At 56.2% G+C, this 22,104-nt stretch overlaps 1 protein-coding gene across 7 annotated transcripts in view; it reads left to right on the forward strand.

Moving 5' to 3' along the window:
* Positions 1-22,104, forward strand: part of NPHP4 (nephrocystin 4) — a 106,102-nt gene that overhangs the window by 60,700 nt on the left and 23,298 nt on the right. For 5 of the 7 annotated variants that reach the window (XR_007126609.1, XR_007126610.1, XR_007126614.1 and 2 more), the window contains 5 exons: positions 9,185-9,246; positions 11,134-11,241; positions 12,573-12,724; positions 12,868-13,059; positions 13,447-13,634. Coding sequence is in view for 1 of the 7 variants with exons in the window: in XM_047725783.1 (XP_047581739.1) it covers positions 9,185-9,246; positions 11,134-11,241; positions 12,573-12,724; positions 12,868-13,059; positions 13,447-13,634 (702 nt within the window). In the remaining 6 variants the exon portion in view is untranslated. The remainder of the gene's footprint in view (positions 1-9,184; positions 9,247-11,133; positions 11,242-12,572; positions 12,725-12,867; positions 13,060-13,446; positions 13,635-22,104) is intronic. The other 2 variants (XR_007126611.1, XR_007126612.1) reach the window with 1 other exon arrangement.

A 22,104-nucleotide genomic window follows, 5' to 3' on the forward strand; every position in this document is an offset into this window, starting at 1 on the left:
GCCAGTCACTGGCGTGCAACACCATCACACTGACGGGTTCCGGGGACTAGGATGTGGGTATTTCTGGGGTGGGGAGCATTGTTCTGCTCACCGCCGGGAGCAGGGCCCGCCCAATCACACGTAACTGTGCAGGATTGCTGGTCCATAAGGAACATATAGAATTAGATCCTAATTTCATAGCATGTGCAAAAATAAATGTAGGTGGATTATGAAACAAAACTTTAGAAGTGATAGAAAACTCTAGAATTAGAAGATTAGAAAGAAGAAAGATTATAGGAATAGCTGCTCCAAATCAATGAGAAATAATGGAAATGGGATAGAAAAATGGGCAAAGCACACGAACAGGGGATTTCCATGGAAGAAGCCAGGTGGCCAGAGAGCGCGGGATGGGCTCAGCGTCGCAGGTGACTGGAGAAGTGCACGGCACAGGGAGGAGTCATTTCATGCCCCCAACGCCCACTCCCCATCCGCGGAGAAGTGTAGTCTCATAGCACGAGGTTCATGCGGGTGCCCGTGGGCAGGCGGCTCTTACATCGCCGGCAGGAGTGCTGCCCGGACGGCTGCTTTGAGGAGCCATTTCATATCTACTTCATACCCTGGGACTCGGGTGCTGGTTCTAGACGCCCGTGGGGAGCGGCTGGCTCTCAGCGTGCGGTGGCCTGCCCACTCCTCTGCGGGACGGGAAGACGAGCTGGTGTGATTGGACGGCCGGGTGCCGTACAGCAGGCGGGTGAGCCACGTGGATCTTCATGTCTCCCCAGGGATGAATCCTCAAGACCATGTGTGCAGGGAGCTTTTCAAAAAATTTGTATTTTTAAAGATTTTATTTATTTATTAGAGAGCGTGCCCATGAGCAGGCACCCGCCGGCCTGAGCAGGGGGAGGGGCAGAGCCCTCAGTGAGCAGGAGCCCGATGCGGGGCTCGATCCCAGGACCCCGGGATCATGACTGGAGCCCAAGGCAGATGCTTAACGTACTGAGGCACCCAGGCGCCTAAAAGGTGATCTATTTTCAAAAGAGACTGTAGGGGTGCCTGGGTGCTCCCTGGGCTCCTGGCTCAGCGGGGAGTCCGCTTGTCCTGCTTCTCCCCTTCCTGCCCCCGCTTGTGCTCACACACACACTCTCTCTCTCTCTCAAATAAACAAAATCTTAAAAAAAAAAAAGACAACAAACAAACTACCAAATATTTTAGAGCAAAAAGAATGTACCACACGGGTGTGAGGTGTGGATACGGGGAAAACTGCGTATCTGGGGCAGGGAGGATATGGGAGTTCTCTGTCCTTTGTGCTCGGTATTGGTGTGAATATAAGACTGCCCTAAAAATACAGTCTATTTAAGAAAAGAAAGGGACGGAGGGAGGATTTGTGGGGAACTCGGTAGTTCTGCCTGTCTTGATTTGATTCACTCGCGTTGAGGACTTCTGTCTCGGTCTCCGTGACTGGGCTTCATCTGTGGCAGAGTCAGCGGACGTCAAGCCAGACGGTAAATGTTTCAGCCTTTGTGGACCGGTTTCCCTGCCGCCGCCCCTCCTCTCCCGAGCGGTGTGGTGAAAGCCACGCGAGCGAGCTCGGCTGGGTTACGGTGAAAGTTCGTTCACAAGCCCAGGCCGTGGGCTGAATCTGGCAGGTGGGCCGGAACCTGCAGGCCCCTGATCTATGGCTTTCTTTCCTGTCCTGTCTTATCAGGTTTTGGCATTTGGGGTGTGCTAGTTTTGCAAAATGCGTGTTTAGTTAGGGCTCTCTAGAGAAACAGAACCAGTGGGCTGCCCCGTAGGAAGAGATTTATTATAAGAAATTGGCTCACGCCTTCCATGGAGGCTGAGAAGAGGCCCAGGCAAGCTGCTGTGTAATTAGTCCCAGTCCAGAGGCCTGGGAGCCGGGGAAACCCACCATGCAGGTTTCGGTCTGGGTCTGAAGGCCTGAGAGCAGGAGCGCCAAGGGCAGGAGACGATGGGCATCCCAGCTCCATGGGAGGGCAGAAGGGGCCCAGTCCCTCCTTCCCCCACTCTTTGGTTTTACTCAACAGATGGGGTGATACCCACCCACACTGCACAGGGCAGACCGCTTCCCTCGGTCGGGCTACTCAGACAGTAACTTCAGCAGGAGTCACCTTCGCAGAGACTCCCAGAGTGATGGTCGGCCACGTGTCTGGGCCCCTGTGATCCGTCTCATCCACTCGACACAAAAAATTCATCATCACAGTGAGAATGCCTTCTGTATGTTTCTGAGCTTTGAAATGGTTTCAGCAAAAGGCAGGACCTGTTCCTTGCAGGTTTGATGAAACTTACCTATAAAACCATCAGGAACTCTGTGCCTTTGGAGAGGATTTTCTGACAGCGTTAATCTTGAAAACAACCAAGGCTATTGAGGAGCAGTCGGGTCTGTTCCAGAATAGCAGATGCGGACGTGCGGACCACAGCGATCCCGAGAGCTGAGGAGACCAGGGGAGGAGGAGGCTGCGGGGGCGGTTCTGAGCAGAAGTTCACTGGAGTAAAAGAGGTCTCCGGGTGGTGGCTTCCCATGGGCTACAGGTCCCTGCTGGTCCCCAGTGTGGGCAGGTGGGGTAGGGACACCCTGCCAAGCCCCGCTCCCTCTCTCCCATCTCGTTGGGGTTTCCTTGGTTTGTTTTCATGATCTTTAAGTTTCTGTTATGATTTATGGCTTTTTAGGTTTTCCATCTCAGCTCATTGTAACTTTGGGGATACCTACTCTGTAGATGAATGGTTAATTTCATTTTGTTTACTAAGATCCTGGGATAAACTTGTATCTAACGTGAAAATCCCAATTTCTGTCTCTGCGGATGGACTCCCTTTGTCATTCCCGAACTTGGGGCGAGTCTCTCCTTCTCTTGCTCAGACTTAGTGGAGGCGTCTGCCTCTCACCCTCTGGCAGGAGTCCGCTCTCGGTTTCCTTTATCGGTTCTCGTGCTGTTTCGAAGTTTCTGATTATGTCTTTAATTTTAATCTAATTAGTTATAATTTAATATGACTTGGACTTCATTAATATCCTCCTTTTTTTTTTAAGTTTTAAAGAAGTTGAATGCTTAGCATATTTCCACGTGTCCGTTTCATAGAAACATTTAAGTTCCTGTGGTTTCCTTCTGAGTACCTCTTTGACTACGTTTTGAGCTGTGGTGGTCTTATTTCCTACATTATTAGTTTCAGTTTCTATTTCCCTTTGACCTTGAATTTAGAAGTGAAAAATAACAGCGTCACCTCCAAGTACCCGCACCGAACCCCTCTCCCTGGCCTTGAGCGCCCTGTGCGGGCGTCTCCCTGGCCGAGTGCGCTCTCCCTCATCTCGCGGCTCTTGGGAGATCTCGTGTTCATTTCATCCCATTGTTTGTTCCTGGGTCTCCTCCTTCCCTCATTGCCCTGGGAGCGAGTCAGGTCTGCCACGGTGACAGATAAGCCCCAGATCCCATCCATACAAAACAGAATGGCTTGTCTCTGGCTCTCCCTCCACATCCACTGCCGGTCGTGGTCACAGACGGCAGGCGTCGTCTGAGTTCTGCTGGCCACGGCGCCACAAAGAAAGGGACACGTCAGGGGAGCCTGCCCCACAGTCCCAGAAGCGACACGCAGGACTCCTCCTGGCTCGGGGCAGGAGCCAGCTGAGTGTCCACGCCCCGTGGAGGGGCTGGCGGGCGGCCTCACTGGTGCCCCGGATGGTGCAGAGGTGCAGATCTCTGGTGCGGGCACTTGTTCGACACTGAGCACTGTGCTAGGAGCATCTCATTACTGGGGTGTGTCCTCTTTCTGCTGCCCACCTGGGTCCCAGCTCAGGAAAGCACTCGGCACATTTGCAGAGCTGATGTGAGGCTTGGCTGTGTCCTGGCTCTCGAGTTCTGTCTGTCTGTCTGCCTCCCATACCTGGTCCCCTCACCATCAAGTTCTCTTGTTGGTTTCCTTCCAGGAAGAGTTTCTCCTCATGGCGACCCCAGGTCTAAGGTTCCCCTCACGCACATGTGTTCAGGGGTTCCCCACACGCACTGAGATGGAGCCCTTCCTCTGCTGTATCCCTTTCGGTTAAGAGCTGGGAGGGTGCTGCTCTCAGAGGGGAGTGTGGGGTCAGGCTGGGGAAGCGGCACGGCATGGACGGAGGGCCCGGCCTCTGGATGCCGAGTCCCCTGCCGCTCCCCAGCACGCTGCTGCTTCTGTGTGGGGTGGTATCCTGGCTTCAGCCAGCTTTCCCCGCATCTGAAGAGGTTGGAGTGAGCAGATCTTGGTAGTCCCCACCCCTCTGTGCTGTGTGAGCAGGACAAGGACCGGTGAGAGCTGGCCTGTCCCCTGGAAGCCCGCTGCCTCCAGCTCCACACGGGCAGCTGGGCAGAGCAGTGCCCACGGGAGGCTGGATGTTCTTGGGCTCCGAGCCGTGCTGTGGAGGTTCGGGGGAAGAGACACCTTCCCCTGGAGACAGTGTGCTCTGGGCTCCAAATGGGTCCTGTTAGCCGGCGGGACAACATCTGATGACCGGGTGAGGGTGTGTCTTCCCCATGCGAAGCTTGGCAGACAGGTCGCTGGAGGGATGGGGATCTAGTACAGACATCGTGTGTTCCCCACTGCCCTTCGGGGGCCGGGGGTCTGCACGGGTGCAGCTGACTGCATTTGCTTTATTTAATCTGGATTTACTGCCGCGTTCATGTCACATTGATGTCATTGCCTTCATCCCAGGTTCGCTCATGTTTAACTGGTGATGGGGAGTTTCCCTCCTTCGATATTTTACCAACTCACATGGTTTTATTAGAAATCTTGGTGGCACGCAGCTGTCACGTTAAGTGAGGGACTTCAGCTCTCTGCCATGAATTACCTTTCTTATGTTCCCTTAGACCGAGGAGGCAGCAGGGGCCCACGCCTCACCCTGCAGGAAGGAGTGCACGGGGCCACTAGAGGGCACTCGGTCTCGGTTTTCTGAAACTGGGAATCTCCCTGACCTGTTTGTTTCTTCTTGGTGGCTCTGGTGGGGTCAGTCGTCCCTGTGTTTGCTTGTAGATTTGGAAAACAGCTGTGTGGCAGGGGTCGCGGGAAATGCGTCACCACGGTGTTTCGGAATGCCCTGACTCGGGTTCCTGGCGTGGTTGTAACCTTTCTTGTGTCCACGCTGCAGGGACATCCTGTCTGACGGGAGGCTCCTAGCCCCGGGTCGTGTCCCCCAGGTGGTCGTACAGGAGGGCTTTGGGCCTCCTGGCAGAAGCCACATGAATGGGTGGATTTAAGGAGGTGCGTGTGCTCTGCTGGAGGCCGTCGGTGGTGCTCAGACGGGGCATGGGTCGCTGCTGTGGCCAGCCCTTGAAGGTGACTGTAGCCCCGGGCTTCGGTCACTGTGTTCCCCGGTCCTCTGGGGCCTGGTCAGCTGAGACAGGGCCCCTTGTGGATCTTGGCTTTAGAGCATCGCTGGCAGCAGGGTGGACAGAACCGTGACACCTTTGCTGTGACGCTCCCTTGTCAGCAGCCGGAACGTGCGTCTTCCCCGTGCCCTTTCTGCTTAGGGAACACCCAGGTGCGGTGCCAGCCTGCATCCCTTGCACCGCAGAGCCCGGCCACTCGCACAGGTCGCGTAAGTTCCCAGGCGCTGAGGTGCACGTTGGATCCTGGGTGCTAACTTGGCAACACTCTGGCGAGCGCTGGCACAGACAACCGTGGGACTTTGGGACCTCAGGTGAGCTCGGGACGCGTATCTCTTGCTGCCCCGACTGCCCGGCCTGCCCGAGCTGTAGGTGGCCGCCATGGTGGGCTTGGGCACCTGCAGGTGTGGACGCCATGGGCGGGGCCTGGGTTCGTTCCTGTGCAAGTGTAGCCCCTTCCCTAGTGGCAACCCCCAGGTGGGCTGGGCAGCTCAGGTATTCCGTGCACAAGAGCACCTCGGCCACTTGTGCTCGGTGCTGCTGCAGCACGGAGACCCACCACGCCCCCGTCACCGCACGATCTGCCCCGTCATCTCTGCACAGATCGTGCCCATTTCCCCCATTGCCTGGGGTCAGAACCTTAGGGAGAAGGGCTTTTTATCCCCAAGTAATTAGAAATAAGGGCCTTTCAAAAGGGTTTTCCATAGGAATTCTTAGTGTCTGGAGAACCATTAAGTATTAATTAATGCTTTATTTTCAAAGCCCAGTGGGACACTTATTGTCCCCGTTTTTCTTTAAATCATGGCAGTTTTGTCTTTAGTGGTGATGACCCCCTTCTCCTCCCTGCCTTTTGATGCCAGCTGTTCCCCCCTCCATGTAACTTTGCCGACCCCTCCCTCCTGGCACCAGGCCTGAGCCAAGCAGCCGCCACCTCTGCCAGTGAAGGGCAGACCCTGCAGCGGGACATAGGCGGGTCTATGCTGCTGGATAGCGTTTCCCTCTGTGAACACCTCTCCTCAGGCCCACCTGCTGACTCCTTTCCTCAGTTTCCCCCAGAATGCACAGCTGTGTTTGAGAAAAGCGTTCCCAGGAGGACAGCTTGCATTTTGGGATAAAGGGCTTCGGCGCTACCTGCTACCCGGTCTGGGCTGTGGTTGGTGATGGGCAGGAAGGTGGCTGCGCTGTGGGCCCCCAGGGTTTCTGGGGGGGCTTCTGTTCCCTCCAGCCTGGAGGAGGTCTGCATGAAGCCCGCTCCTGGTCTCCTGATTACCGGTGTGCTTGTTTTTCTATCTTTCTGTGGCCCTGTGCAGCCCCCTCTCCAGGGCTGCTGTCAGGGCCGTGTGGGCCGCTCAGAGTTGTGTGATCCTGCACGTGCGTCCTCCGGCAGAGAAATCGCCTGGACCCAGGTCTTTGTATGACCAGCGGGACGTGGACGGCCCAGGTGTCAGTGGTGGCAGTTTGGGTTTCTGGAAGCCGAACTGACAGAGGGAGGCTTGGACCATTGAGCTTCTGTTGATGGCGATTTTCAGTGTGTTGAGGCTGCCGGGGAGTAACTGAGTGTCAGGGAGGGTCAGTCTTTAGACAGGTGGTGGCCCTGCTGTGGCAGGAGGTGTGAGCTTCTCCTTGGTCTCAAGCTGTCGGTGGGGACCCTGTCCATGTGGCACTTAACCCTGGTGGTGGGGGAACCACTGATGTAGTCCCTTCCCACTGTTCTCCGGGCTGTCTCTGAGGCCAAGGTGCGACCCCGGCCTCCCGGGCTCTACAGACTGTGGGCTGCCCAGAGCATGTGCCAGCGGTCTGTTCTCTCTGGGTTTCCGTGTTCTTCTGAAAACGAGAGCCCAGCGGCTCCCCAGCAGGGGCCAGCAGCTGCTTATGGTGTCTCGGTCGGCACTGAGCTGGCCAGTGCCGTTGGTTCACCTTGTAATGACCATTACATTAAAACTTAAGTTCTTTTCAGTTGCACAAACAATTCACGAGCACACATGCTTACTCGTGTGCGGGAAGGGCGCAGTGACAGCCCCTTACGCTTGTCCCCGCTCTGCGAGCTTTGGTGGATTTGCCTCCTCCATGCTTGCTTTCTCTTTTAACTCTTTCCCCTTCAGCATGTGGGAACGCGCAGGCCGGCCGTCTGGTGACCGGCCTTTCCCGCTCTGTGACTTCTCTTGCAGCCTTTCCACGCAGGACGTCCCGACCACCCCGGGGTTCCTGCTGCACGTGTGGACCTGCCAGCCTTTCCCCACATGCTGCCGTTTCCGGGCACGCGCTTGCACACGCTTGCACACGCACGGCTGCGGTGCTGTTCCTCACGTCCATGGCCCCGGTCGGGCCATGCTCTGTGGCGGGTGTTAGGGGTCCCAGTCTGGGGCTGCCCATGTGGCTTCGAGGAGCCACTTGGAGGGACCCGAGGGGACATGCTCTGGAGGATGCAGCGCTCTCTGCATGTGGCTAGTCGGTCGCTTATTTTGAGAAGCAGCCGGGCCGGCAATCACACGGGGCATGAAAACCAAAAGCTGTGGAACCAGCATATTTTGTGGTTTTGGTGTGTTTTTGCTCAGGCCCTGCCTCCCTGGGGCATGTGGCCCCGGCCCTGGTGTCACTCCCAGTCATCTTTTTAATCTGCCGCCAGAGCCTTTCTTGTTCCGGTTTATTCTCCAGGAAGATACGGTCGCTTAAAGTTAGTGGTGATGTAAAGAATTACTCCGCACAGCACAGCACCCTGCTTCGGGAACGTGGGGGCAGAAGGGCGTGTGCAGGAAGCTTCGGGGGCAGGTTCAGCTTTTGCTCAGCCGAGGACGCGGGAGGCCGACTCCGAGGGCCAGGCGTCTCCTAGCGGAGGGTGATGGAGCCGCTGCCTGCAGTTGGGCCCTGTGACGGGAGTCAGCCTGGGGGGCTCTCCAGGATGGGGCCGGGGGGACTTGGCCGCTCTGCGTGCTTCCTCCTCTGGACAGTTTCGGTGAGGATGGCAGCGAGTGGCCGCCCATGCTCTGAAGTGGGGGACAGGTGCCTGGGCTGGCGGAACCCTCGTCTGCCCTTGGCTTCTGGTGTGAGGACACCTTTCCCGGGGGACAGAGCTTGCTCCACGATTTGCCTGAGCTCGTTTCGAGAGCCGAAGGACCTCAGACGAGAGTGTTTCTAAGTCCCTGGGAAGCGCCCTGACTTGGTTTGGGAGCCGGCTGTCCACTGAGGGGGTTGCCCTCTGGACTTGCCTGGAGGAAGCCACCTCGGAGCAGGCAGGAGCCAGCCTTGGTGTCACAAAAGTCAAAGGACACACGAGGCCCCTTGCTCTGGGGTGGCCACAGGAAGGGACTGGGACTCTTGGTCCCACCACGCCCTCAGCTTGAGTGAGCAGGACTTGGGGCAGGCTGTGTGTCGTGGGCTTCAGCGGGGCTGGGAGACGGGAGGAGCAGGGCACGGCCGGACGCATCTGCTCCGAAGTTCCTTACTTAACCAGACAGCAAGTGTGCCCAGGCACGGGAGTGCCAGGCCAGCCCACCCAGGATCCCCTGCTCTTCAGAATCAGGGGGTGTGAGCAGATGGGAAGATGGAAAGGTGCGGGGTGGGCGTGTGAGGACTTTCCCGGGTCACAGACGGAGTGACCATGGTGCGGAGGGGGAGGATGAGCTCAGGCTCCATCCCCCAGGAGGTGACCTGGGGGAGAGGCCCTTGCTCTTGCACATGCCCCGTGTCTTCTACACACTGTGGGTGATTGACTGCCCAGTTCCTGCTGCCCAGCACCAGCGGCAGCACCGGTCCCAGCCAGGGGCAGATGGGTCAGGCCCTGACTGAGTTGGGCCCCCCAGGACTCATGGGTGCCACCCCCACGTCCATCTGCTTCCCCACAGGCCCGCCAGCACCGCCACCGCAGAGGCTCGCTGCCCTCCAGGACTCGCCTGTGGGACCAGGGGTAAGTCCAGGCCCGAGACGCCTGTTCCGGAATTCCCAAATCGGGTATTTAACGGCCCCGGTGGCGGGACATTTTTCTGCATATTTGAGAACAGTGGTGTCCTGCTTGCTTTGCCTGGGCTGGACACTGGGGGGGTTGCGCTGGCTGCAGGGGTGCTGGTGCTGCATCCTGTCCTCTGTCCGGTCCTGTCCCACCCCCTTGACCGCCCCCCAGTTCTCCCCCACCCCCTCCCGCCTGGCTGTGTGGCTGGCGGCTCCATGCTGTGATTAGCAGTCTTCCAGGCTGCCGTCAAAGGCACATTCAGTACTTTTCAAGAAATGAAGGGTTCTCTCTGGCAGCTGGGAATCTGCCAGGGCTGAGCAGCCTTTTTGTCGTCCCTGCGACGCCACAGGGTAGTCTTCATGTCCTCCCGTCCTCCCGGGCAGTCACCAGCGTCCCGGGCAGCGAGGCCACAGCCGGCCCATAGGCTGAGCAGCTGGCACTGGCAGAGACGGGCCGCAGCCGACAGACACCGGGCGCGTTGGCCACTGCCTGCCCGTCCCACAGCGGGTGGTTCTGGGCGCGGGGCTTTCCTGCGTAGGAGGGGAGGTGCTGGCTTGCGGGGCTGTTGGCTGGCCAGCGAGCCCCCGACCCGGAAACCCGAGCCGGCTGGGGTGCTCGCCCAGGGTTCCGGGAGCAGCATTTTGTGCGGGGCCAGAGTTGGCTTGTCTACCAGATGACTGTGTCTGCCAGCAGCACCTGGGAGATGACTTCTAGAAAAGTCGGATGATTCGGTGTCCAAGTCTGTCCCAAGGGAGCGGCTTTACTGTGCCCCATGCAGCTCGGAAACCGCCTCACGAGGGGACGCTGGTCTGCCTGGGGGCACACATGCGAAGACGGCCTCCCCGGTCTCCCTGCTGGGCTGTTCCAGAGTATTCTCTGCGGCAGTGTGCATGTTAGCCTCAGTGTTCAGGGACCACAGGACCCTGCTGCCCACTTCCAGTGGCAGGAAGGGCTCAAGACAGCGTGTGGGGCCTGAGGGGGGCTGAATAGACCCCTGCAGCTCTTCTCTGCCCCCGGAAGATGCCGCTGGGGTCCCCCGTTGCTACCTGCCCTCCCCCCGGCTACTCTCTGGCCACGTCCTCACGTGTCGAGTCTCTCTGTGCCGGCGCCGCGTGGGGCCAGCCGTCAGTGTGTGTTAGGGACAGAGCCCAGGGTCTGGGAGGGTCTCCCGTGGAGCGTGGGCCCTTCATGGCTGCGTTCACCTTCCAGACATCTGCGGCGTTCACGGGACGCTTGCTGCGTGCCGGGTTCTGGGCCAAGCCCTTCGCACGACTTCTCACTTATGTCCCACGGCAGTCGTGTGATTTGGGTACTGTTTCCACCCCCACTTTGCAGATGAGGAGATGGAGGTAAAGGAAGGACGTGGTGATTTGCTCTCAGGCATGTGACGATAGTGGCGCGGGAGCTCTGTTCCGCCGCCGTCTGCAGAGCCCATCGGCTGCCGTTCCAGTCGCTGCCTTAGCGGGGGCCGTGTCCCCGCACAGCGGTGGTGGGGGCTGGGAGGCGCCTCGCCGGTGTGTGGTCTCCGGCTGGACGGGACACCCGGGGAGGTTCAAAGACACGTGGCGGAGAACCTGGCTTCCCTGGCCCTTCCCCGTCTCCTCCTGTTGTTCCTTTTCGTGGGGTTTTATGCTGCTGTTAGCTCGCGGGGGGCTCCCAGGCTTGCCTCTCAGCAACTACAGTGAAGGAACTTTGTGGCTCTGGGTTCTGGGGTGGCCGCTGGGCAGGTGGCCTCAGACCCCCCGCCTTCCCTGCCGCGTCGCCTGACTCTGTGCCAGCGTGGGCGGGGGGCGCTATGAGGTGCTGGGCCGCCCTCCGGTCTCACTCACGCTTCCTCCCCTTTAGTTGTCGCTCTCCCAGCTGGCGGCTCCCCCGCAGTCCCCCGCTCAGCGCCGCTCGGCCACACCCGCCTCACAGCCACCCGACAGCTCCGAGCCCCCGCTGGCCCGGGAGGTAAGTGTGCCCACCCTTCCTCCTTCCTCCTTCCAGGGGAGGCCTCCAAGCTCCTGGCTTCTGCGCAAGCCTCTGACTTCGTGAGCTGCGCTGGTCCTTGGTGAGGTGGCGAGGCCTTCACGGGTTCTCTGTGACGCGGGCGTGGGGACGGGGTCGGGGCAGGGCTCCCTTCCGTGCCTCAGGTACAGCCGCCATCTTGTCCCGTGGACCAAGGAGCGGTCGGTGTGGGAGCGCGTCCTGCCACGGGCTTGATTAGGCTCTTGCTCTGCTCGACGAGCCGCTCCGACTGCCCTCGGATCTCTGTGCATGAAAGGGGAAGGAGAGTTTGCCGGAGACACAGATGAGGCCGATCCAAGCCTCCCGCGCTCGGGGACCTCCTTGCTGTCGCTGCTGAAGGGGAGGCAGGGAAGCCCACCACCCCGGCTTCTGGTGCCTCCAGTGGGCCAACGGCCTGTTTTCCCACTGACCTTGGGGAGTTCACGTGTAGTTGGGTTTCAGAAGCTTCCTGGCTCACCAGCAAACCGCGTCTTCAGTCTTGAACTGGAAGTGTGTTGGGGAAAAATAGTGCCATTAAGTTGTTTATTTGAAAACACAGTACGGTGAGCTGCCTTATTCTAGAATGTGCCAGGGGCTCGTTTACGGAGAGCCCTGCGTGTCTTATTATTGGCAGCTGAGACGGGTCAGGGTTATCTCCGGTTCCGTGGTATCAATACCTTTCGGGCCAGAACAGAAAGCTGGGGAAGTCGGGTAGAGAGGCGCGTCCTGATTCCCACACGGGCTCCTCACTCAGACGTGTCTTCCGCGCTGGCTGGACGTGGAAGGTGGAATACAGGGCAATGACTAGAATATTCAGGGCCACAGGGATCAGAGAGACGTCTGTGCCGGCCAGCCAGGGCTGGGTACCAGTCTGGCTCGCGGTGTTGAAGGAGGCTTCGTTTTTCTGGTCGTCAACGTGGTTTTTATGTTAATTGACCTTCTCAGACAGCCGATCTCTCCCACGGTACCTGTTCATAAAAGTGATTGAGTTCTCGTGCAATTCTCACTGCTTTTGGCTCACTTAAAATAGGAGATGCCTGGATAAATTGGAATTTCGGAAAAGCTGCGATTTTTTTAGTGTAAGTCTTGAATGTTTCCTGGGACGTACTTACACTATACCCACATTACTCCTGTTTGCCTCAAGTGGAAAAGGTGCCCGGGTGTGCTGTGGTTTCCTTTGCTGAAGCTGGCGGTGCGACAGAGGCCGTTCGTCCGTGGACACCCCCCAGCCCAGCTTCCTGGGTGGTTACAGGCTGGGGTCCTTGTTGTCCTCACCTGGGCATGATGTTGCTCAGCAGGAGCCGCCCCTGGAGGGCAGGATCTCTCACCTGGAGGCCCAGCTGTGCCAGGCGTCCTCAGTCCTGGGAGCCTCTGTCGCTGAGCAGCTGCGGGAACTGCCTTTCACGCCGGTGCACGCCCCGATTGTCGTGGGAGCCCAGGCCAGGAGGTGAGGGGTGGTCCTGACGGCCCGGCACGTGCTGTGCCGTGAAGACTGGCTCTCAGCAGCAGGTTCCCCGGAGGGGGGGCCCCGGTCCTGCCTGTCTGCCAGCCCTTTCCTGGAGGCCGGCCTCCGTGGTCTTTGTGTTTCAGCTCTGGGAGTAGGCTGTCGCGAGCCTCGATGGTGCTCCTGCAGGCTTCTGGCTTTCCCGAAATTCTGGATGCCAATAAGCAACCAGCGGAGGCTGTCGATCCTGCGGATCCTGTGAAATTCAAGCCGGAGAAGGAAGAAGTGGACCGTCTGCAAGGCAACGAGATAGTGCTGCAGTTCCTGGCCTTCAGCAGGTGCGTCCTCAACACTCCGTCTCTTCCCCGGCTTCTGTGTGGCTTAAGCTGGCAGAACTCCATGCCGAGGGCTTGCCGGGTGAAGGAATGCCGTTTGCGTTTTCATCCGGTTAGGACGCTCACATAGCCGTCTTTAAATCCTGTCAAACTGGCTTTGCCCAATCTTCTGTAACCGATCGTGGCCGGTACTGTGTTGTGTGGTTCTCGGTCTCCATGCGGCTCTGAGCGCAGTGCTCTCCAGCTGGGGCTCAACTGGGCTCCCCTGATCCCGCCAGAGCTGCTCGCGTGGGCGGACCAGGCAGCGTCTGGCCTGTGGCGCTGGACTCTCGAAAGCCCAGGTTCTCTGCCGTGGATGCCTGATTAACTGGGGGCTCTTGTTGGATTCAGAGCATCCCAGGACTGCCAGGGAGCGCCGTGGCCAAAGACAGTGTATTTCACCTTCCAGTTCTACCGCTTCCCGCCCGAGACAACGCCACGTCTGCAGCTGGTCGGGCTGGACGAGACAGGCCGGACGCGCTCCGGTTCCCTGTCGCATCTCCTGGTTCTCGCTGACAAGGATGGCTCCTCTGACGCTGGTAAGTGCTCGTGCGTCCGGCAGGCGTGAGAAATCCAGCCCCAGGCCGTGTTTGTAAAATTTATTCTTTACAAAATAGTGTATGGTGAAGATTTCCAAGCACATACAGAATTTGAAAGAACAGTATAATGAGCCAGCGGTCCTGCCCGTGAGTGCTGTCCAGCCACTGCCCGAGGCGTCCCCACCCACACCCCAGGTCCCTTGGAAGCAAATCCCAGACCTATGTGATTGCACCTGTGAGTCTCTCCTTACGTAGGTCTGAACACTAAGGCGTCCTGTTTGAAAAACATGCATGCAGGATTATCCCACTTAAAATGAGCGATAATCCCTTAAATGTCATCAAATATTTAGCTAATGTTAAAATTTTCCCAATAACTTCATAAAAATTTCTTGTGGATGGAGAAGGGTTTTGTTTGTTTGCTGTGAGGAGGCTACAGCTTGTAGTGGCTTGTTGAGGTCACCATTTTGGGCTGGTGTGTCTGTCTGCGGGTCCCCCTCTGCCCCCGCGCCAGGTTGTCCTGTTACTGGCTGAAGTAGCTGCACGGCTCCAGCCCGTCCTGCAGAGCTTCCCAGTCTGCACGTGGGTTTTGCTTTCCAGCGGGGACATTGTGAGGGTCCCTCCTGTCCCCTTTCTGCTGGCCATGGGAGTGAGATCTTTGTGTGTGGTCAGAGGCATGTTTGTGTTTTTGGTGGGAGCTCCCTGGGGCGGGGACTGTTCTCACCTCCTCCCGCAGCGGTGTAGGGACCTGTCCCTCCTTGCTGCGCCGGGTCCGTGGCCGCTGTCAGGACTGTTGTCCACAGGCTGGTTATTTTGCTCCAGGTGGAGCAGTGGTGATGTTCTCCTTCCGGAGCTGGGGAGCTTCCACAGGGAGAAACTTCCCCTGGCCGCCTGCTGATTTACCTGGCGTGCAGCCCATGCGGGAAAGGCAGAACAGCGCTCAGTTCTAACCTTTTAGTTCCGGATTTTCAAAATAGTGAGCCAGTTCCTTAGCATCCTTTTGAGATGGGGCCAACGGCTTCCGTTTCTGGCATTACCGTACTAGTGCATTTCCGCTGCAGTGCACGCAGACATACCAGATATGTCGTCGTTTTTGTCGACAGTCAGTCACCTCTCCGTGGCCAGTCACCGCGCGCGCGGGCCTGTGAAGGCAGAGCTGGGCGCCCTTGCTGCCTCTTCAGCAGAGAGAACAGGTGGGAAAGGCCATATTAAAATGCTAACGGAAGGAAAGTAGTTTAGCAACATTAGCATCAGCCAAAAGAGACAAAAGGCAAATGCGGTGCTGGGGATAAAGGAGCCTATTAAATATAATCAAGAGAATAATCACTAGGAAAATAAATAATTCTGAACCTGTGAACTTCCAACAAGCAGCCTCAAAATACAAAAGAAACACTGACAGATGCTAGAAGGAGAAGCTGACGAGCCACAGTTGCGGAAGGGCTGATGTCCCCCTCCGTGAACTGACACGTCAAGCAGAGAATAATCGAGGATATTAGAAAAATACAATTTAAAAAGATGATCTTATAAAGCCGTAGAACCAATTCAGAGGATGTGTGTTCTTCCTGAGCATACTTGAGACTTAGGGGAACTGATCATTCATGAGTCTGTGCGCACGTCTCAGGCCACTGTGCAGGCCTCACCGTGTTCCCAGAGACCCAGCGTCTGAGCTAACGGTAGGGCGTTCTCTGACGGCAACACCATGGGTCAGAAATAGACCACTCCCTCCCCCCAAAAGTCTCCAAACTGCTGTTTTTTTTTTTTTTTTAAACTTCAAAACATACTTTTAATTATTCCTTAGGTCAAGAAGAAGTCAAAATGGAAGTATTTATTTTAAACTGAATCACAAAATCCTATTGCAAATATTTCAAAACAAGTGACATACGGCTAAAATGATGTTTGCAGGAAAATTTACAGCTTTAAGTGCTTGTATTGGGAAAAGAAGAAAGTATTTTTTAAAATGCTGATTTAATTGTTCAACTCAAGAAGTTTGGGGAAAAGAACCTGAAACAAATCCAATAAAAATATAAGAAAAGAAGTTTTATTTTTTTAAAAGGTCTTTAAGTATTTTTATTTATTCATTTGAGAGAGAGAGAGAGCGCGCACGTGTGCACTCGTACGAGTGGGGAAGGGGAGAGGCGGAGGAGCCGACTCTCCGCTGCTTACAGAGCCCGATGCAGGGCTCCATCCCAGGATCTGGAGATCGTGACCCGAGCTGAAGGCAGGCTCTGCACCTTCTGAGCCACCCAGTTGCCCAAAGGAAAGAAATTTTAAAATAATCATAAATGCTTAGAAGGCAGACAATAGACAGGGTTGGCCAGGCAGCTGGGCCCACAGCTACACGGGGTGATGTTACCCTCCCTTGCCCAAAGTCAGAACCGGTCCCAAGGGTCAGAGCTGTTGCAGGTGCTGGTCAGCCCGAGAGTGGGGCGTGCTTGCTGGCACTCACCCCACTGGATGGGCTCTGCCGATGGCAAAGGTCAGACCGCCTGGCCGCAGACTTGGGGTCGCGCCCTGTCCCTTGCTTGCCTGAGGACCCTGGCATCCTCACTTCCTGCAAACTAATCTGGAAAGAAGAGAGAGGGGATGAGGCGCAGCCAGGCCCTGTTCTGTTTTCCAAACCCGCAGCCCTTGGCCTGGGGAGGAGCATGTGAGGGGCAGAGGGTGAGTGCAGAGGGCCCCGGGCCCCCGGCTTGGAAGCACATGGCCAGGCCACGAGGCTGTCCTGCGATAGTCCCGGGTTTTGTTCTCTCCACTCCCTGGGTTTCCCAGCCATCCTCGGACCACTTGTCCCAGTCCACCTGCCTTCCTTCTGACGATGTGCCTGGGACCATGGGTGGACAGTTTAGCCCAGGCCCCCAGAAGGCTCTGAAGTGGGTCAGAAGAGTGCACTGATTTCCAGGCCCCCGTGCACCTGTCGCTGAGACCGGCTCCTCTCCCGTTTCCTGTTCCCAGCCCCACCCGCCACTCTGTCCGGGGCAACTCACCAGAGGTTCTGTGATGAGGGGAAACGGATAGTGTTCAGGCAACTTAATTCAAAAGGCCAACCACAGAGAGATGCTCCTGATTTGAATACAACCGCTTTCCATTACGAACTTCCCAGAGAGAAATTAGTCCAAAAATGAAATCTCCTTGAAAGTTGAGGTCCAAAGAAATGAAACTACAAAATCAAATTTTGTCATTATGAATTATAATTCTAAGTCCACAATTCTCAAGTTAAAGTCCAAAACAAGTTCTTTTCAGTGACTCACCCCCTTGAGACTCAGCAAAGGTACCCCCGCCTGGGCAGGGCCAGGCTTCCTCCAGCAGCTCCAGCCCCGGGGTCCCCATGGCTCAGCACCTAGCCTCATGAGAGCCTCACGTAGGATGTATTTTCTTTTGTTGTTGAAATAGAACATGTATGCAACACATTGTTCAGTTCCACAAGTTTTTAAAAATTAATAGATTCTGCTGTTTTTCGAGCAGTTTGAAGTTCATGGAGAAATTGAGCTGGCAGCGCAGGGTTCCCACATACCCCTCACGCCCAGCAGCTCCCCTGTTGGCAGCATCCAGCTTCGCGACGGACCAGCGCTGGCGCTTCGTGTCTACCTGAAGCTCGGAGTTCACAGGAGGGTGCCCTCTGGGTGCCGCACGTTCTGTGCATTTCGACAATCACAGCCTCGGTGTCCCATACAGTGTTGTAGAGAATGACTCCCCCCCACCCAAGGATGCCCTGTGCTCCGCTTCTTCCTTCTTCCCCGCCCTCCCCTTCCTCACCACTGACCTTTCTCCTGACTCTGCAGCTTTACCTTTTCCCAGGGATTCCGCACTTGGACTCAAACGGCATGTAGCTTGTCCGGACTGGCTCCCTTCCCTTAGCAGCGTGTGCTTAACGTTCCTCCTGTCGTGGCAGCCCGCCTCTCTGTAGCACTAGTAACGCTCCACTGTCCAGAGGGACACCGTTCATCTCTCTGTAGCACTAGTAACGCAACTGTCCAGACGTCCTCTGTTCACCTGCTCCCTGAAGGGCATCGTGGTGGCTTCCGGTGTTTGGCAGTCATGAATAAAGCAGTTGTAAACATTTTGCTCAGGCTTCTGTGTAGACCTAAATTTTCGTCATTTGGGTAAAACCTAGAAGCATGGTTGCCGGGTCACGTGGTAGAAGCTGGTTTGGTTTGCAGGAAGCTGTGCAAACGTCTTCCTGAGCCGCGCCACGCGCCCTACCAGCAGGGCCTGGGCGTTCAGTGCGGGCGGGTTTGGGATTCTGGCTGTTCCCATATGTGCACGGCAGGCTCTCACTGTTGCTTTTATAAACTGCATTTCCCGATGACGTGTGACTTGCGGCCTCCTCTCGTTCGCTTACTTACCCCAGGTGTGTCTTGTTAGGGGAGGTGTCTGGTCATTTCTTTTGCTTGTTCGTGGACAGGGCTTTCTTGTTGTTGTGTGTTAAGAGTTGTTTCCCTCCAGCTGTCATCAGATGTGTGCGTGTTTTCTCCCAGCCCGTTGCTCTTGGGCCCTACATGTCATCTTCGGTCACTTGGCCAAGCGCGTCCCCTCCTCCCGTGCACCTCCGCTAGAGCACATTTGGCCTAGCAGGAGACATGGCAGCCTCCTGAACGGAAGCTTCTGGAACCCTCGGCCCTGGGCCTGGGGCCTCCTCTGCCTGAGGTTCCTCCATTTCTCGGTGTTCCGGGTGTGAGTACGGTTGCTTCTTGTTTCCGCCATGGCTCAGGACAGGGTCGTGCCTCCGGAGTGTCCCCACTGACCTCGTCCATGCTCCTTTCAGGGGGTTCAGCCGCCAGTCGTGGTCTCGTCCTCCATCACACACGCGGGGCCTCCCTTCCGTTCACTTCCTTTGCTTTCTGGCGTGGAGTTAGGTTTCTCGGACACGTTCCTCCTGATATCTTGGCAAGTGGGACCTTCCTTAGCACAGGAGCTGGAGTCCTTGAGCTCTGGGTCACCCGAGAGCCCCTTGGTCTGGAGAACTCTTGTCCCGGGGTTCCCCAGCCCTGCTCTGGGCCCAGCTGCTGCTGCCTTGCCTGCCTCTTCTGTGGTGGGTCTCCTGTGTCCTGTGCGTTCTCCGCCTCCAGTCCCACGGCCCTGCCTCCGGAGCCTGTGTCTGCACAGTTTGAAACGCTTGCATTAACTCTTCCTCTTTTCCCTCCGTCATTTGAAAGTCAGTAGCAGGCAAGGTGACCCTTCACCTCCAAACACACAACAGGTTTCACAGAAAAGCAGCCCCCGTCATCCTGATGAGGACAGGGACCTCATGGTCCCCTTCCCAGCTTCCCTCTGTGTCCCTTATAGCTACTTTCTTGCTTCCACATCCAGTCTGGGTCCTGGGCTGTCCAGGAGTCACCTCCCTGATTTCCTTTCATCTGGAGTAGTTCCCTGTGTTCTCCTCCCAGTGACAGAGGTGTCTGAAGGGGCTGGGGAGCAGTCACGTAGAATGTTGTGCTGTGTGTGTCTGACCGTTGGCACCAGCCCCCCGGGAGGTCTCGGGCACTGGTGGTTAGAGCCGGTGCCCATTTGCTCTGGGTTTGGCGTGGAGCTTCATGGGCTTCACGTGGCGGCCGTCAGCCGGGGGCAGTCAGCTGAGACCAATATGCGCGCACTGCCCTGGCCGAGCTGGCTGGCACCCTGTCAAGTCTTGTCGTCGTGTTCTCTAACGTGGTGGTCTTTACTTCTGTTGCTTCTAAATTCCCGAGTGGCGGACGTGAAGGTGTTCTCCTCCCCAGCTCGTAAACAGAGCCACACGCGGCTCCCCCGGGGGCCTGTGGGTTTCATTTTTCACACGAGGCTTCTGGTCTGTTTGTTCATCCTGCTGTGCGGTGGGAGACCGGGATCTGGTTTTATCTTTCTTCAGATGCCTCTGCTTTTGACCCAGTGCCATTTGCTAGAAAGCCCATCTTGTCTTCAGTGACTCGAGAGCCGCCCTTCTCATATACCCACACTTTTTATTGCTTGGGTTTATGTCTGGATTTTATATTTTGTTCCATTAGACCAGAGGTTGGCAAGCTGATTTCTCTTAAAGGCCAAATAGTAAATATTTTAGACTTTCTGGGTTACATATGTTCTTTCTGCAATCTTCTTTAACAGTCCTTTAAAAACGTGAAAGCTCTTCTCAGCTCCAGCTGCCTGTGGGCGGTGGTTGGCTGGACTCGGCATTAGACCGCCCGTCCGCACACGGCGGGCAGGCCGCTGGGTCAGACGGACAGACCCCCTCCAGGTGCTCTTCCCTGCAGGGCACCCTCCACCCCTTGCCGCACGTTCTGGCCAGGCTGGTTTCCCACATGAACTTGTTAGACCTTTATGCGGGTTCTGCTGAATCCATGGGTTATGGCGAGGAGAGCTGTCCTCATGGGGTGGGAGCTGTTCTGCTGGGGACAGGGACATCCTTTCATGTGCTCATTTCTAGCTCCCGGACGTTCCAAAGATACTGAAGTGACCCTCCTGTAGGCTTTGCCATTTTCTTGTTTTCTGACCAATTAAATCTTGTCTTTATCTTTGTTACCTTGTTTTTTTGTATTCTCCTGTGTTATTTTCCTAATTTGACTTGCTTAATTCATTTACTTTGATTCTTTTGCTTTTGTGGATGCAAAGTATTAAAGGCTATGAATTTTCCTTTGATTACTGCTTTGTGCTTTGGTGATTCAGATAAGTAGTATTTTCATTCTTTTCTAGGAAATCTGGATTTTGTTTTTCGCTTGAAAGAGAATAATTTACAAATAAGTTGTAAATTTGTTTTTAAAAAGTTGTTTCCAGTTTCTAGTTTGTGGCATTGTGGTCTGAGAATATTGTTTATTCAGTTCTACCTTGCGGGGCATATTTAGGGTTTCTTTGTGGCTTGATACATAGTTAATTTTTATTAATGTTTAATTTTACTCATATAGTTAATTTATAATCTAATTTTCATTAATGTTATTAATTTTTATTAATTTATTGACATTTTATTAATTTATAATATAATAGTTAATTTTACCAATATTAATTTTATAGTTAATTTTTATTAATGAAATTAATTAATTTCGAGATACACTTGAAATGTGTGTTCGGTGTTACTGGAGAACAGTGTCACGCGTGCATGCATTCTACCTAATGGATTAGCCCGCCTGGCCTTCCGTACCCTTATCTGTTGTCCATTGAAAACAAGGTGATTAGTTGGTCTCTACTACTATTACATTTTTGTCTGTTTCTCCTTGCGTATCTGGTTTTTGCTTTGTCATCTGGAGTGTGGCTCTCCCTAGCTGCTGTATATTCCTTGCGGGTCGTAGACTGTAGAGGTGCTCGTCATCTGTGGGGTGTGGATGCCTTCGCGGAGCAGGGGTGTTTGTGGGTCAGGAAAGAGGGGTGGAGCCTGAGGACCGTCCAGCCAGAGAAGGAGCACCCACCAGACTCGGATGTGGGTGTGTGGTGGGACTGAGGCTCAGGAAGGAGGCCGGCTGGGCTGGGCTCAGTGTTTGTTGGGGGGCAGGTGAGAGAGGTGAGCTTGGGAGCCTGAGTGGACCCTGGGGAGGTGCTGCTGCCCCTGGGGTCTGCCTTGGTTGGGTAGATGGTCCGCATCCCTGTGGACTTCTGGGCGGGACGGAGGTGACACGGTTCCCTGTGCTTTGGCAGTGCCGAGGGGAGGACTGCAGGGAATGTGACCTTCGGGGAAGGCTGCCAAGGAGCCGGTTGTCTGAGCCAGACAGGAGTGAAGGGACCCAACCCTGTGGGGGGTGGAACAGGGTGCCTCCAGCCTGAGAGCCCTGAGGCTGGGCCCAGATCAGGGTGGCCCCCACACCCCTACTCGCCTCCTGCGGGTGCTCAGCATGCTGTCAGCTCTGGGCTCAGTGTGTCACCCCATGAGCTCCATCAGGCCGGGACCCTGTCCGTCCCCTGCTCCCACGTTATCTCTGTGCAGTGCTTGGCACGTGTGCTGGAGGCACCCAGCTGTTACGTGTTGAGTGTGAACTCCTGGTGCGTCTGAGTGGTCGGACTAGTGGTGTTGGAGCGGGAGGCAGCTAGCAGGGACGTTGCAAGGGCCTGGGGCCCAGGAGGCACTCCTGGCTGATGTGAAGAGGAGCTGGCTGGTGGGGGCGGAGATGGAGGGTCCGGTTGGGACGTGTTCCCTGGGGAGCAAGGAGAGCTCCGGGTGGAGAGTCTGTGGGTCTGGGGGACATGGAGGTGGAGTGTGGCACTCCCGGGGCCCGGTGTCCGTAGGTGTCATTTGGGAAGTTGACCCTCAGAGTTCACATCTGTTCTGCCTCTGCAAATCCAAAGTCTGAGCCGTGTCAAGCCAGTGTCTGAGCTCGTCCTTTTCCTATAGCCCCGGTGGGCCTGGTGTGGGGAGCAGCGCCTTTAGTGCCGGGAGCTGGGCCCTGGGTGTGTACAGGTCTTTGTTCCTGTCCCCACCATGTGTCTGAGGAGCCAGCCTCAGGGCTCCCGCGCTGCGGGGGTGTCCTGACAATGACCAGAGGCCACCGGCCACCCAGGTCTCAGTTGGCTGGGGGCACTG

The sequence above is a fragment of the Lutra lutra genome, chromosome 4 (genome assembly GCF_902655055.1).
Source record: "Lutra lutra chromosome 4, mLutLut1.2, whole genome shotgun sequence".
In the NCBI taxonomy this organism is placed as follows: Eukaryota; Metazoa; Chordata; class Mammalia; order Carnivora; family Mustelidae; genus Lutra; species Lutra lutra.